Source organism: Cynoglossus semilaevis, chromosome Z, assembly GCF_000523025.1.
Source record: "Cynoglossus semilaevis isolate Cse_v1.0 chromosome Z, Cse_v1.0, whole genome shotgun sequence".
NCBI lineage: Eukaryota > Metazoa > Chordata > Actinopteri > Pleuronectiformes > Cynoglossidae > Cynoglossus > Cynoglossus semilaevis.
This window is the reverse complement of record NC_024328.1, coordinates 18,378,906-18,395,716: the sequence shown is the minus strand read 5'-3', so window position 1 is coordinate 18,395,716 and position 16,811 is coordinate 18,378,906. Positions and strand designations below refer to the sequence as shown.

General features: G+C 39.2%; 1 protein-coding gene across 2 annotated transcripts in view; it reads left to right on the top strand.

Moving 5' to 3' along the window:
* Positions 1-3,658: 3,658 nt before the first annotated feature.
* Positions 3,659-16,811, top strand: part of arb2a (ARB2 cotranscriptional regulator A) — a 151,488-nt gene continuing 138,335 nt past the window's right edge. For both annotated transcript variants that reach the window (XM_008336743.3, XM_025053169.1), the window contains exons 1-4: positions 3,659-3,770; positions 4,507-4,647; positions 6,309-6,410; positions 10,397-10,497. In XM_008336743.3, coding sequence (XP_008334965.1) covers positions 4,542-4,647; positions 6,309-6,410; positions 10,397-10,497 — 309 coding nt within the window. In that variant the 5' untranslated portion in view covers positions 3,659-3,770; positions 4,507-4,541. The remainder of the gene's footprint in view (positions 3,771-4,506; positions 4,648-6,308; positions 6,411-10,396; positions 10,498-16,811) is intronic.

Sequence of the window (16,811 nt, the reverse complement as noted above, 5' to 3'; positions counted from 1 at the left end):
ACCCTAGTGTCCAATACATACGGCCAGATGTCAGATGACACAACTACAAAGTCGATCATTGACCTCCGGCCTAGGGTGTCCTGGTGCCAAATGCACTGATGGACACCCTTATGCTTGAACATGGTGTTTGTTATGGACAAACTGTGACTAGCACAGAAGTCCAATAACAAAACACCACTCAGATTTAGATCGGGGGGGCCATTCTTCCCAATCACCCCCCAGGTGTCACTGTCGCCGCCCATGTGGGTGTTGAAGTCCCCCAACAGGACGATGGAATCCCCAGGAGGAGCACTGTCCAGTACCCCTCCCAGTGTTTGCAAGAAGGACGGGTATTCTACACTGCTATTCGGCCTGTCGGCTGAAACAACAGTGAGGCACCTGTCCCTGACCCGAAGGCGCAGGGAAGCGACCCTCTCGCTCAGTGGGGAGAACTCCAACACACGACTGGCAAGCTGGGGAGCTATGAGTAAGCTTACGCCAGCACGCCGTCTCTCACCGCGAGTAACTCCAGAGTAGAAGAGAGTCAATCTGGGCGACGTGAACCTCTTTGATTTAATTATTTTCTTCATCAGGGGAGGTTGCGGTTCAAGGAGGAGCGTTGTGAGTATTTACATGCTGTATTTAAATGAATGGTGTGTTTAAATTTAAATGAAGACGTTGGTGTCCTGGCCCCCGGACGGTTCTGACCATAAATGGTTAACACTTATTTCTTATTATGTATTATCACTCATTGCCCACATTATATTTTCATGGTGACTACCTTTTGTATACATAGTTTTGAAAAATGTCCTGTAATATTAATAATAAAAATAAATGTATATACAGTATTTGTACTTGACATTGTTGATTGTGATACCTGTTCTGCATTGAAACTTATGAAAATAGCAACAACAACAACCACTGTTATCATTAGTGGTTGTTTAAATATTTTGTAAGTCAAGATTGACATGATTTAAACCATGTTTTCCAGTGTAAAAAGAGACACACTGAGAATTATGCTAAACATTTGATCTCCATTATTCTTGGTATTGTGGATTTTTTTTTCTCCTTGGCACAAATTATTTGAGATAGAACATGTTGACAATATTCAGACATTACATGTTTTTCTCAACTATCAAATCTTCCAAACCTCGTGGTGTCCCTGTCCTGGTTGCACAATGCGGTTAGTGAAAGATTTATGTCCTCATTTTTGTGTTGACTCTCAGTTTTATAGCAGTTTTGCAGCTGAGGTGAACTGACAGACTTGTGCCTCAGTGCAACCAAATATCTTTAAAGGCCTAAAAGTTAGTATAAAGTTCCAGCATATGCAAATAAATTCAAAACACATTAATCATAAGAGCCTCAAGTGAGCCTTGATGTTATGTTTACATTTTGTTGGAGCAGCGTATAAAGTCTTCAAGTCATTAGTAAGAGGAATAGTAATTAGTCTAATCATTAGATTCCATTAACCACTGAATATAGTTAATGGAATTACAGATATTTTTCCTTCGCTCACATTTATTATAGTGTAGCTATTGACCAGAAGAGGGAATTATCTGGTGGTTACTTATTTCCACAAGCTTTTCAGACACAATCTGCTCTAATCTAAGTGTCTGTAGAAAGGTTGGCCTTGCTCATCTTCAACTCGTTTGAACTTAAATCCACCTGTCTGTTCCAGAACCCGTTTGAACATTCTTTACCACCTATTTCAGCCTGTGAGCCTGTGTTTTCCTCTTTTCTTTTTTTTTTTTTTTACTCCTTCAGCAATTCCCAGGGCATTGAGCATCCCTCACACTGACTCTGCCAGTAAGCCCCTGAAGCCAGACTCCTCTGGGATTTGTCAGACCTTCCAGACTCTGTCCCTACATTGTATTAACAGGTTGTCAGTGTGTGGTTTTTCTTTTTAGGCTTTCCTCTATCTGTCTTCTCATTCATCTCTAGTTTCAGTGAGCATTATTTTCTTACTTTGGATCATTGGATGATGTCAGATCTCAAGGATGTGTAGATGACTAGTGGGAGAGAGAGAGGTTCTTCTGTGGATCTACATCAACACCATCTCCTAAGATTGTGCCACATGTTTTTGATGGGTAATGTTTTGCTATAATATAACCCACACCTTCCTACACACCTTCACACCTTCCTCTAACTGTCTGAGTAATAAGATAATCATTCACATTTTTTGGTAGCATACCAGACAACCTGAACTTCTTTGACAGCGAGGCCACGGCCTGACTTTTTCCTCATAAAATATGCTGTACACAAGTCAGATTTTAAAGCAACTTAAAATTTGACTCAACTGGCTTAGTTCCACACTAGCGCACATACTGCACCATGTGAGCTGAAAGCATCTCCTTTGTCTTGTCAAACTTAGTTGATGCCCATGCCATAGTGTGTCAGCTCTGTTTCTTTTTTGGGCCTGCCATCACAGCATCTCTCCAGTGCTTTGCTTGAGGAAACAGGGTAGCTCAGCTCCCCAGAGAACCAGCTTTAACTTCCAGAGGCTGTCCCCAAGTAGGACACCCAGCCTATGTTTAACCAGGAGGCTGTTTCTGTGTATCACCAGCACATGGCATGACGCATGTAGCAGGTAAATGGCCCAGGGGAACGTGGTATGGCAGGTGGTGGTCACTTTTAGCATAGAATCAGCGGTCACCTACTAAGATAGAGGCTTTAACTGCTTTTAAATTTTACTTAGTAAAGTATTAGTTCAATTAGTTGAAAAATAGGAAAACTGGACTTTTTTTCAAAGCACGTATATTTGTCCAAAATTTTTCAATTAATGTTTGAATCAATTTTAAACTTACTGTGACACAGCACACCATGCACAACGAAATTTGCCCTCTGCATTTAACCCATCACCAAAGTGAACAGTGGGCAGCCGTGGTCGGCGCCCGGGGAGCAGTGCTTGAGGACGATGCCATGCTCAGTGCATCTCAGTGGAGTTTCACTAGGCCACCACTGCCCCATTTTGTATTATATGGTCTGCATAGTAATTGTAGCTAATTGTATAGGATTTTTTTTCAATTTAATTTTTTTTTACAAATATATATATATTCCCTTCCCCAAATTAGTTACAAATGTGATCTATTGATAACAGATTGCAACATTTAATTTTTTTTTTGTTTAGTCATTGATTAAACATTACTCTTCAAAGCATCCAGGGTTTATCATTTAATTTTTAAAGTGTAATGTCCATCCACAAATTACTTCTTTGAGGAAGAAAAACATTTTTATTTTTTTATTTTTTATTTGTTAATTGTAAAATATCAGGTATATAAACTGCCTGATCATGGCGTAATATTTACCATAAAATGCCAAATATTTGTCAATTTGACAGATATAAATGGGAATTCAATTCTGTCTGTAATATGTTGCATGTATAATTCTATGCAGAGAATAAATAAGTGGTCCTTATTTGTATATAAAAGGCTCAGATGCAATTTCCTTATAGTCTCAGATTAGTGGAATGAGACCGTAAAATGCTTCTGTTTTTAGTTATAAATAGTTATATATTTTGTAATTTATATTTTACACTATTTTTTAAGGATGTCTGGGCAGTAAAGCACAGAAACCCCTGTATGATCTTCCGTCACAGCAGCCTCAGCTGAAGAAGCACTTGTTTTTGTCCTACTGTCTCTTTAAATTTCTTATGCAGGCCGTTGCCCCGGTAACCCGGAAGCTTCCAACTCTCAGGTTCCTGCTCGGCTCTGACTCCTTCCTGTTCCTCTTGTTTACATACATTTAGAGGAAACTTCAGCATTGGACAGTGGATATTGCCGAATGTGCTGATGGTGCGTGAGTGGATTAGAACTTTCTGCATGTATCTTCTTAAAGCTCGGTTTCCTCTGTCGGAAAAGTCGTGATTAGTTTTGATGGAACGAGTGTAAAACACACGTATGGTTTCCTTTAGAGAACACACACGTCCAGAGCTGTGTATGTTTACGAGAGTGTTTATAAATAAGCGAAACAATTAAAACTATGTTGATTATCAGATGATTGTTTCAAATGACTGCAGCCTGATTTCAACAGCAACTTTGTTGCGTTTGCGCGATCATTTCGTCGACGACGTAGTTGCACGTGCTAAAAGTTGCTCTAAGTTTCTTGTGCTTAGTGTTATTACAGTACAAATGTGCAGAACGAACATACACTTCTCATGCCATGCATATATTTAACTGGTCACTACATTAGATAAAGTCCCTTTGGTTCCAGGTTGGAACACATGTTGCCTTTAGTGTTGCTTTTTGTATGGTTAGAGGAATTAGCAGTGACCTCAGCTGACCTGATGGAATCACAGATTTTCTGTAGATTTTTCAGCTACACAGTCCTGACAGGAGACTCTCAAAAGTGTTATATCTGAGCAGATGTGTGGTTACTGCACAGACCAGCTATGAACCAAAAAAACTGTAAAATACAGTACATGCCTTCTGGCAAAGCTTAAAATATACTATAGAACTTATACATTAATTTTCAATAATCCATATTTTGTACCAACTCAGTTTTTACCTATTCTGTCCTCAAATTTGACAGACAGCACCTTAGTGATCTCCAGAAGCAGAAGACTCATGCTTGCTCACCTCTGCACTACCTCACTCACCCTGTACATATTGTGGATCACCATGGCCCAGGTTGATGGCCAGGATGACAAAGAGAAAACAACAGCACTCAAAGGTAAAATGCTTGTTGATGTGGCTCTGTTAACAGCCTTTGTGTCTATAATTTGAAGCTCAGGAGTGTTTCTCCTCACCTGAAAAATTACAATTATTCTTTTTAACCAGTTCAACCTACTTTTACAACTTTTAACACATTTTCAGCCCATATATATCCAAATTGCAGATATCTCTACAATGAAGCTCTATTATTTTTTCTTGTCTTCATCAGTCACACTGGTTCAGACTGGATTTAAACCAGTATTTTCAGAAATTAAAAGGCTCCCCCTATATCCTAACGTTATTCAATATTGTTATGTATATACTATATATGATGTCATTCTGGAGAATATTCTTGTTTTATATTAATGCAATATGTATAAAACAAAATTGTCAACTTCAGTGTTTAAAAAAAAGAAAAAAACAAAAAAGAACAGGTGCTATGCATAGTGGTAGAAACTTGGAAAAACTTCCTTCTAAATGCAAACTGTTGCAATGAATTTCGAGTTAAGTAGGGACACACATGCAGCTATTTGTGTAATAAAAATAATTCATTGTTTAAACAAAACATAGTTTATTTATATCTATAGTTATGTTTTACAGCTTAAGATGTTTTTCCATATCATATATTATGAGCTAAATTTAATGTTAGTAATACCTATGAAATAAAACACACATATGTTTCTCATTGTTTCTCAAAAGTCTCCCTTCAGAGTAGACATGACATGACCCTGACAGAGGGGAAGTATCTCCTGATGATCCAGGGCTGCATCTGGTTTAAGGGTGCTGGCAGCAGGACACTGGATCATTCACTCACGGTTGATCCTCCATCCTCTGCAGTTTCTCCTGCTGTGTTCTCACATGAGCTTAAGACATTATCTAGAGATTTTACTGGGCAGCTTTCTGGAGGATCTCTGTAGCAGCTTTTGTTAACATTTGTGTTCACATGTACAGCTCCAGGGGAAGATCTCTTGAGGATCTCTGGAGGTCAGAGCACCCCCCGAAGCAGCTTTGGAGACCATAATCTTTTACTGCTGATTTGGTCTATTCTTTCTCTGCATGGAGCAAAAGCATCATAATTATGTTTAAACCTAGAGGAACAAGAATGACTGTTCCATGTGTCTCTGTGGTGTAAATGTGAAAAAATAAAAATAAAATAATAAGACTCTCTTAAAGCTACATGGATAATTTTTAATTTTGCCCATGAACTTGTAGCGTTACTTACTAGTTAATATTTAAACTCTAAGCTGACTCCAGGAGCAGTTGAAACAGGAAGTGTCTCACTTAACCTTGAATCAAATATACTCATCAAACCCCTTTAGCAAACCAGTCTGTGTGATGTGGCCCCCTCAGGTTCTTCCTGAGGAGAATTTGCAGGAAAAAAAAAAAAGTCAATAGACATTTTTCGCTCATATTTAAATATCCTCTCTTCTACCTTTTCTCTTGTGCCACTTGAGGATGATGAAAAGCTCTCAGCCAAGTGTTAAGGCATGGCATCTCCTTTCAGTGCTCAATAAATTGACAAAGTAGTGAAGATTTAACAATAATAGTGAGATACCTTTGTTAAGTTCTGAAATATAATAATATTGTGAATGAAACTACCACTAGAGTATATAAAATTAGCTATGAAAAATAATAAAATTTCCTCACCTTTTGATCCTCCTTTTGTTACTGTCTCCTCAGATTTGCTGTCGAGAATAGACCTAGATGAATTGATGAAGAAGGATGAACCTCCTTTCACATTCCCCAAAACTCTTGAGGAGTTTGAATATGCCTTTAATGAAGGTAAGTCAGTCCTTAAAGCACAGGCTCCTCAGGAGTTCTGCTCCTTTCTCAGTTTGACAGAGAAAAACTACAGACTTAATTAAAAATACTATTCAGGTAAAGGTTAAATCCTTGGTATTACAAACTGTAAAAGCTCTGGAAAAAATAGAAACAAAATGCAATATTTATTCTTACTCCTAGTTGAGTGAGTATGGGTAATTGTTGATAACCCCCAAACCAAAAATATGTTCAGTATACTTTGTCTTTTTGGTAAAATTAGTATATATTTGACCTTAGACAGTAGACATGATACTTTGTATTCATTTTCTTTCTGTTTCTGTTTCACTGTGTGTGTCATTGCAGATACTTTTATTCTTAGTTTCACTAATATTGTTGTGATTTAAAAAAAATTACCATTACCAAGCTATTTTGTTTAAGAGAGCATTTTAGATTTATTTTTTAGATTTTTCAGTCCATATTTATTTTAAGTTCAATATTTAGGTTGAGTCAGTCATTCTCCAAAGTGGACCAGTCTTGAGGCTTTCAATTCATGTTCCAAAATATTATAGGTCTTATTCTATTATTTTTACTAAATAATGGAGAAAATGCATTATATCAAATTAAAAACTTCTTCAAAATTGCAGATATATGTGGATTACATATATATGACTAGAAAATACTGGCGTGTAGATTGTAAATCTACAGACCTAGCTATTTATCCAGAACTAACATTGGCTCTTGTTGACATTCATGCGGCCAAAAACCACAGTATGAATGTGGACACAAACCAGTGCAAACAGATAAAAAAACAATTAAGCTGCTCTCAGTGGTTTTTACTGTGTTTACCTTCATGAAAAGTTATTGTGATTGGTAAAACAAATACATAGCTGCAAAAGGTTGACCTTTTTGTTTTATAAGAAATTCGATTTTTGGGAAATTTTAAGTCAATTATAATTAGAGCAACTCTTATTTTAGTATATTTTATTTCCTTTTTTAACAGTTGTTGATGACTTATCCGATTACTTTTAGCATTTTTCTGTACATCTTGATGAATACACCTTTAAACATGACACGTTAAAACCAACAATGAATGTTGGTTTGAATGAATGAATGAATGAATGAAGAAAAGCATTGTTTCTTTGTTTTTTTTTTTAATTCTCCAAATTAATTACAGCTGCTTATAGGATGTGTGTACCTACTGTATGTGTGTGTGCATGTGTGTCAGGTAACAGTGAGCGTAGAGAGCAGAGCTGAAGTTACTCAGTGTTATGGGTGCAGGCCTCATAAAAGCCTCTTTAGGATTCTCTTCGCTCACTTTAATCGACCCAGGTGGAGAAAGGGAGGAGGACGAGGATTTGTAAAGGTGGATGGTGATGGTTTTGGCTTTTAGTATTCTCCCATAGTCTCTCTCTATCTCCCTCTCTCTTTCTCTCTCTCCCCCACTCTGTTCTCTGTCAGTGTTTCTGCTGGCTGTCTGCCTGCCTGAGTGGGGGGACATGTTGTGTACTCTACGGCCCGTCAGTAACCTACTCAGCCTTGCCCTGCGCCTGACGGAGCATTTGCATAACCTCACAGTGCCTAAGAACAGAGACACACATACGCACCCTGACTGTGGACTTCGTGCCAACCCATTACCCCCTCCCGCCTCACCCTTCAAATCCCAGCTCCATATCCTGTAATGGGAGAAACGCAGCCAGACACGTGCTTCATCCCTTTGTTCCACCTGTTCCCCTTCCCCTCTGTGTCTCCTCTTTTACCATTTAAAATCTCCTCCCCAGCTCCACACATACATACAGAACTAGGAGAAAAAACACACTTTTTCTGTATGTCTTGTCACTTTCCATTTAGGTGTGGTTTTTGTAGTGTAAGTGTGGCGGCCCTCAGGCGCTGTCTCTACGCTGATGGCTCTCTGTCGCTTCGACTCACAGGCATCTCTATAGCTACGCCCAGGCTACCCTGAGTCTAAGACAGGTGGAACAAAAATGTTAATTTGACCATGTAATGATGTGAATACAGACGAGTGTGTACAATACTTTTTCAGGTATCTTAATCACTGAAGATGATGGCTTCATCTTGCCAGCCCTCCGGTTTTCCATTACTGGAAAATTCAAGGTTATGTACACCTAATTAAGCGGCCAAATTGAGAACAGAATGCTAATTATGACAGGAAAAGAAGAGAAAAGTTGAGAAAATGTTATTCCTCTGAGAGGATGTGTTGGGGGAGACAGCACAGCCCATACACCCACGCACACACACACACCCTCCCACCACACACACATACACGCACATATGCACACTCTTTTTTTTCTACAGTAGGATTTCATTACAGCTCTTGTCTTCCTCCTCTAAGGCACCAGTGTTTAGATCCTCACCCTTGTGCGAATGCATAATTGATTTTCTTCAACGCACTTTTCTACATTCTGCTTCATCCTAACGTCTCACTTGCTACCTCTCAGGCAAGAGTAGACTTTTTTTAAACAAACACAATGTCAAACTCACCTTCTAAAATTACACGTTGTATAACAACAACGCTTTAAAGCAGGTGCTGTAATACACAGTCCTTTAGCAGCGTGGGATTTATCAAACTGATAGATGGTTTGAACGTGGTAGCAATTTAGAGGCAGATGAAAAAAATAGTACCCCGTGTTGTTTTTATCCTGCAAAGATATTACATTTATTTAAATATTGGATGGAGTTTTCTCACACTGTGCAATAATTGAGAAAGTATGAGAGTCCTCTGGCTATTTGGGTTAAGTATGTGTACTTTACAGTGGTTTACTATAGCAAAATCCTGCAGTCATAAAGGTCAAAATGAAACGCTGTTTGGTGTTATATTGTGTTGTCGTGTCATTGGCAGGATCGATGGACTCATTGCCATAAGGTAGTGGCTACACACCCATACAGGGGTAACAGTATATTAGGAACAAGAGAGCAGTATTTTTGTGTCCAAGATGTGTAAAGAACTCCTGTAGTGTCCTTAAATTACAATTAATTACTTAAGAGGCGTGTAAAAATGTGTTCTGATTCTGTAAGTCTTATATGGAACTGTTTAGAACAATCTGGTGCCACCTACTGTACTGTATGTCCACCTATTATATGTCCACTCCTGGTCTGTTCTGGCCAAGCTGGCAGTTTGTCACTGTGGTGTAGGCTAAGCTAGTTAGGAAGACTGGCTGATACCCAGCAGCTGTAAGGAGCAGTTGTTGTTGTTGCAGGGTTACAGCATGCCAGCCCACCTTTCTGTCTCACACATAGACATGTGCCACACACATAAACACCCATATGCTTCTGCTTCTGGACACTTCAGGTGAAAACATGGGAGTTGACCCTTGGTCTGGTGCCGAGGGTAAGTGGGGATAAAGAGGGAGAACGAGATGGACACAATTAGAGACAAAGGAAAAAGGCTTTTAGATGGGTAAAAAAATGTTTTGGGGAGATTGTTTTGCCGCACCAGCTGCCCAGTCTCTGCATGCCAGACTAACCAGCAGGCCGAGGAGTCGTGACTGAAAGAATTTCTGCCTCGTCCACAAGCCTTGCACCTGCTATAAAAAGGCTGTTGGGGAATCTGAGCTAAGATGAAGTTGGTTCATTTCCGCTTTTAGCTCTGTAATTACAGATCTATATTCTCGTCAGTTAGTTGTCAGATTCAGTGGGTAATCATCAAAGCTGCTAAACTGTGCATAATGTGTCTAAACATCATCAAATATTATAACTAGTGCAATGCAACATGGAATGCTTCTTAAAGACAGGGAAAAGCAAACATGGTTTACAAACAAAAATCTGTTTTTCAAGCCAGAGTAGTCAATAACTATATTCTTGCAGTTCTTTTAATACAATTAGCCCATAATCTGTGTGTGTAACTACACAGAAGCATTTAGTTTATTGCTTTACCTTTATTGCACGCAGTAACTAGATGGCACAATCATATGTATTGTGGACACAGGTGTTTATACACATACTGCATTTTGTTTTTAATTTTTTCATTTTTTTTTGTTATTTCATTACAGATGGCCAGCTAAGACATATCAATACAGGAGAACCTTTTGTCTTCAATGCCAGAGAGGATCTCCACCGCTGGAACCAGAAACGCTATGAAGCTCTGGGAGAGGTAAATGTGCTATTTGATATTTCCCAGTTAACACAGCATCAAGTCATCGGTTTAGTTTCAAGGTACTGAGATTGTAGAAAATGCAGTCTATAGCCATACTCACAAATGATAGCCAACATGTTCCATTATTGATCTTGGTATTCACATAAAACTGTTTACACCCACCAAACCAAGTTTTTTTTAGTGTACTTTTGCAGACTATAAGTGCCAAAGTTTTAAAAAAAAAAGGTAAATTAAAAGTGCCCAGTAAAGAAAAATGTGTAATTGGTATTTTTCTGTTCCTTATTTTATCCGCTAAATATCTGTTAATATTCAAGGTTTAATCAGCACCACGGACAGCTCCACTGTCAGCCCAAATATTAATATTTGAAAATTATATTTAATTATCATCTGCATAGATTTTTTTTCTGTAAAAATATTAGAAACATGGTTAATGTGAAATTTTGAGAGGTGGAAACCTTTTTACATCACGGTCAACTAAGGCTGAAGAATGGAGTGGGTAAAATTCAATGTCTTCTCCTGCATTACCCTTTCAGCTCAGTACTGAAATGGGTAGAGTTTTCCATATGGAGAATTGTGTGTGAAATTAGGCGGGAAAAACGCAGTTTTGGAGCACCAACTACATGAGGCCTGTTGTATTGATCTGTTGATATGGAACTTGTATGCATGGAAGCAACAGTCGCTGTCTTAGAGAAACGACAGTTTCTCTAAGACAGCGACCTTGACCTGTGTAACTGTGACAAACTGAGTGATGACCTACATCATTATTTACAGTTGGAAATATAGGGTTTTTCTTTAATGATTTACTTAGGAAAGTTCAATGCCGGTTTAACCATAAACCCAACTTTGTCTTCTGGAGTTCACCACACAGTTTGAGTGCATTCATATGCACTAAAATAATGAGACAAATGTTCTTTTGTACTCCTGAGTTTCATTACTTCCATTCCTTGTTTTGTTGGTTTTAATTGTGTACATTCTTTGAAGTTCAAAGCACATTGATAGACCTGTTTGTGGGATTACTTGTGTGTGTCTTTTGTTATTATTATTATTATTATTATTATTATTACTATTTCTAATGCAGGTGCACACCTGCATTCTCCTTTGATAACCTGAATCCTGTGAAGCCCCCCTGTAGGTTTCCTTTTGCTTGTAAAAGCACAATCTACCTACATCTAACAAGAACGGAGAAACAAACATTTGGTAGGCGCCAAAAAACAGATACTCGGAAAGAACACGCAGACATTTTAACTAACAGAACTCATGCTGCAAGAGAGAGGGGCAAACAAATAATCATCAAACAGGATGTATGCAAATTATATTCATCCTGTGATTAGAAAAATGACAGAAGTATCTTACTTAGGCAAGACAAAGGGAAAAGGGTGTCAATCAGTGTTGTTATGAGCTTGTTAAAGAGAACAAATGCTTTATGGCCAGGGCTGCTGGAGGCACTTTTGGAGGAGAAAACCACCTGAACAAGCCTGGTCCATGTCTGTTGTTTTTAGGCCGCAGATGATTCAATACAATAAATACTGTACCTCTCTCACACAGCAACACAAGCCCAGATGCATTGTTTACTCTGCTAAGAAATATGCTCCCGTATAAATAGAAACATCTTCCGAATTTGTATGCCTTTGGATGTAAAATTAGGTTATGCTGCTTAGTCAGCCTCTGAGTTTAGGTGTGTGTCTGTGCATGAATATTTGTGCGTCGAACACATGCATTTTTATAAGTTTGAATGTCCCTCTGAATGACATTTTTTTTGAGTACATCTAGTCTGTTCCCTGTCCCTCAGATTTAGTTGGATGTCATGGGGGTAAAGGTAAAATAAGCTTCTGTGCAGACAGGCTTGTTACACACAGACAACGGCTCCACATCACAACCCACTGCCTTCTATCAACCTGCCACCTGAGACGCTCTCAGAACTAGCTGCAATTCTGCCTGAGAGCTTTGAGGGACATGGCACAAGGACATGGATGCATGTGTTTGCCCCTGGCAGTGTATGAATAGAATGGCATCATTGTTGCCCTCAATCTTCACTTGCATTCCTGTCTCTCCCGCCCTCTTCCTTCCATATCGCTGTCCACCTCTCCCTCCTTCTGTCTTCTTCTCAATGTCTTTATGTCCTCCTGGTTCTATATTTGTGTGGAGGACTGTGTGTGTGTACATGTGTGTGCACTTGTGTGTGTCTCTGTACATGTGTGAGGGGGCTAGAGGGTGGAGGCTGTATTGTCAGACACATCACAGCACCAGATGTCCAATTTGCACTTCAGCCTTGTCTGAATGGAGGGACAGATACAAAGAGGGGAGATGGAAGATGTTGCTGTGATGGCCTCTAAGCTTAGCAAAGAGATGGGGACCAAATTTTGGTGAGCATGAACACAGTGAACCATTCACTACACCTCATTGTTAGTTTATTAACAAATAGATTTTTCTCCCCTCATATTTTGCCATTGTTTAGCAGCTGAGGAAAAATGTTGAAGCACATCCCAACATATAGGATGGACATAGTGTGCATATCATTGCAGCTAAAAGCACTTTTGCAAAAACCCAAAAACATTTCTAATAACTTTCTTCTGATATATTTTAAAGAAACCCAAATAAGTTGTGATATAAACTAATTATTAATCATTTTTAAATTATGATTAAACCCAGCACACACAATCATGAACAACTGTACTCTTTCACTTCCATAAATATAAATCAAGTTCAAATAAAATGCAGCGATAGAAATATCACTTTGTGTACTAATCTGCCTACTCTGTAACACAGTAAGACAAACCAAATTAAAAGATTTCTGATGTCAAAATGGGGTCACAAGCCAAACAAGGTTGGGTATCACTGCTCTATGTAGTTTGGAGATTGTAATCTGATCTGTGACTCTTTACCTCTTGACTAGTACCATGTCAATATTTCTAGTATTCTAGTTTGTCTTTCTACTTTATCAAGCAAAGTACAAACCAAGTCTGGGAAAACAGGGCACTGCATGGTGACAGAATACTGTGTTTTACTTTAAACAGCATATAATGGCTGTTTTAGAGCTGTAACATGGAGTGGGCTGTGTGTGTGGTACTGCTGGGTGCAGCAGGGTCAACACAGCCTGTGTAGGTTTCTGTTGTTGCCTAATTCCTGTGATTCACTGATGAATTTCCCTGATAGAACACAAGCAAAGGGTCTGGCCCAGATGGAGCTCTATTAAGCTGTTAATAAATGAGGATTCTTTTCTGCTCTGCCTGCATCTGTGGAATGGAAGGCGCTCACAAATTTGTACAGACACACACAAACACAGAATATTATAATGAAGTAAAGCTAGCCAGATGGCTGAATTAGAAAGCTCTCTCTCACCCTCTCTCTTTCTCTCTCTCTCTCTCACATCACCCTCACCCTAACCCTCACCCTCTCTCTCTCCTCTTTCTCTCTCTTTTCTCTCTCTCTCTCTCTGTCTTTCTCTCTCTCTCTCTCTCTCTCATATTTGCTTTTTCCACATACACTCACTGCTGTCTCTCTGTTATCATTTTGGTATAATGCTGCTGTAGTGATGACCAGATGGCCAAAATTTAAGGTTGCTTTAAAGTGCCCAACAAGTTGTTTAGAAGATAATTATCAAATAGGGTATAAAGATTATTAATACTTAATATTTAGTTTAATTTTTCTATTATATTCTATATATATTTTAACAATACAACCTACGATGAAATACATGCAAGCCACTTAGCATTTACTAAGCACTGAATATTTAAAGAAAAGACAACAAAATATGACATCAAAAAATAATTTCATAATATTAACAACAATAATGGTTTAACCTAAGCTGGGTAGTAGTAGTAGTAGTGCTGAGGAAAGTGTCCCTGTGAGACTGTTGGTCTAGTCCTTCTTTCAGAACAAGGTGGTTGGCAATCAAGTCCTCATAAAAAAAAATATAATAAAAAAAAATATTGATCATACCCCCTTCATTTCCAATGATACAGTAGTGATGTATATGTCTGTAGAACCCTCCCAGTGAATCCTGTGTGCACATACAGCTGCAGCAGAGGCAGCATTTATACCCTGGCCTTGATGGCCACTTTAATGGAAATCAGCTGAACACTAATTGTTTTATTATTAATTATTAAATTTCTGTACTACTTGCACACAAGGTGTGGTGCTATTACTGTCCTGAGACAAACAACACTGATGAAATTATAAGGTTAAACAGGTCCTTTAATGAAATTCATGGAGACAGGCCTTCATAGTTTACTTAAAGCACCAGGGGCCCCCATACCAGTTGTGAAACATTTTGTTGGGGAGTTAATGGGATCTCTACGAAGACGAACCATAAATGACAGCTGTCTGCCCTGATTCACTGACTGCAATCACGTCTCCATTCCCCAAAACGCTTAAACGCTGCTGCTTTAGCTTCTGCTGTGAGCTGGGAGGAGGAAACAGACACCTTCACAGACAAAAATGGTTGCAGGGTATGAGTGAGGTGGATTAAGAGTTGATGAAAAGAAAGATATTTGACAAAAATAGGGGGTGGACGGGGGCTGTATCAGAGTAGAAGAGAGCGGGGCTGGTAGTTACAGCACTTGCATCTGTCACTACCGCCGGCACCCGTTATGCCATACAGTACTTTCCTCAGAATTAGCCCTCTGCCAGCTTCTCAGTTAACACCTGAGGAGGTCATTATGACACCATTAGGAGGAGCAGTTCAGGAAGGGCAGACACAGGCAGTGATGGAGGGAGATGGATCTCTGTGCTTAGAGTAAACAGTCGGCCTGTCAGAGTGTGTGTAAGAAGTTTTACTTCCCTGAAGAGCCTTCTCTCCTCTGACAGAAGTCAGCACAACAGAAAAAATGACAGAGAGCTCATGGGAATAAAACCGGTCTCCTTCCTTCTCTCCCTTTGTTACCACACGGAGTGACGGATCACAAACCCACAACAATGGGCCCCATTCTAATACCACTTTATGTTATACACCAGGCCGACTCAAAATAAACAACCTTTCTGTTGCCTCATGCTGTTGTGAGTCATTGTTCAGGGGAGGATTTACTTCCTTTTTTTCCACCTCGTCTTTTCTTATATCCCCCAGAGGAGGAAGTCTTTCCAGGGTACAGTCAGTCAGTGATACGAGCATGAATCCTTTAGCTTCATTTTATCACAAACCTTTGATGCCTCCTCTTGCTCTCTGGTTTATGTGGCTAAGTGGCTTTTGGAGTGGCCTCTGGACCAATGAGACATGAGATATGTGTGAGTCTTTGTAGTTTTTTAGGTGTGTGGATAATTCATGTGCATCTGTCTTGGCTGTATATTTGACGCTTCACAATTCTTAATGCTACCTATTGTTGAACTTCTCGGGCCTGGTGGAACAAACGAAGAATCCCTGCGAAACTTTTGTTACGTTGTAGAGATTTAAAAAAAAATCTAAACAGGTAATAATAATTTAAAGTTTACATGCTGTAAACCAGCCATTCTGATTAGGACCACGGTGTTCATGCATAAAAAGAGCAGCTGTGGTAACATGCACAGTCTTGCTCACTGCAGCAATAGCCCCATACAGATATTTCATCTGTATGGATGGGTTGTATATTTAACAAAAAACATACAGCTCAATTGTTCCTAAAGACTAAGACAAATATATATCAATGAAAAACTACAGCATTCCTGGAATGTGTCTGATTACATTGGTGATAATCCCTGATTAGAGGTGTACTTTGAAAGGTAGTAGGTAGTAGGTCAGTAGATTCTTCTTTTTTCCCCTACCATTTTAACTTTGACCATCTTCCTCTGACATTATTGACACTGTTGTTTATATCTTGGTCTCTGTGAAGTTGTCCTATATTTCTTTTATTTCCTCATCTTAGGCATATAAGCATCTCCTCTTCTTTCTACTCTTCTCATGGCCTCAGGTATGGTCAGCCAAACCAAGCGTGACTGTTGTAATCAGTGGGAGAAAATAAGCACTCACACATTAAGTGGCACACTGAGTGCATGTGGGGAATGGTGTGTGAGAGTAAAGTGATAACAACCATATAGATGTGGTTATAAGTGGTTTGTGTCACAACTTACCTAGTTATTAAAATTACATAGGGTATTTTTCACCAACTGCCCTCTTACTGTAGCCTCCTACACTGGTCCTTCCTGAGGTCGGGCTGCTCCGGGGTTACATCTCCTTCCCCGCATGTCTTCCTCATTTCCCTCCTTTGAGCCCTCTTCTTAGTTCCATCCTTCCTCCCTGATCCCACTCTTCTCGCTTCACCACCACAATGCTTCCTCTACACAATTAAACTACAGAGACAGGACTTCAGGGGACTTTCCCACAAACATCAACGTTTTACAGA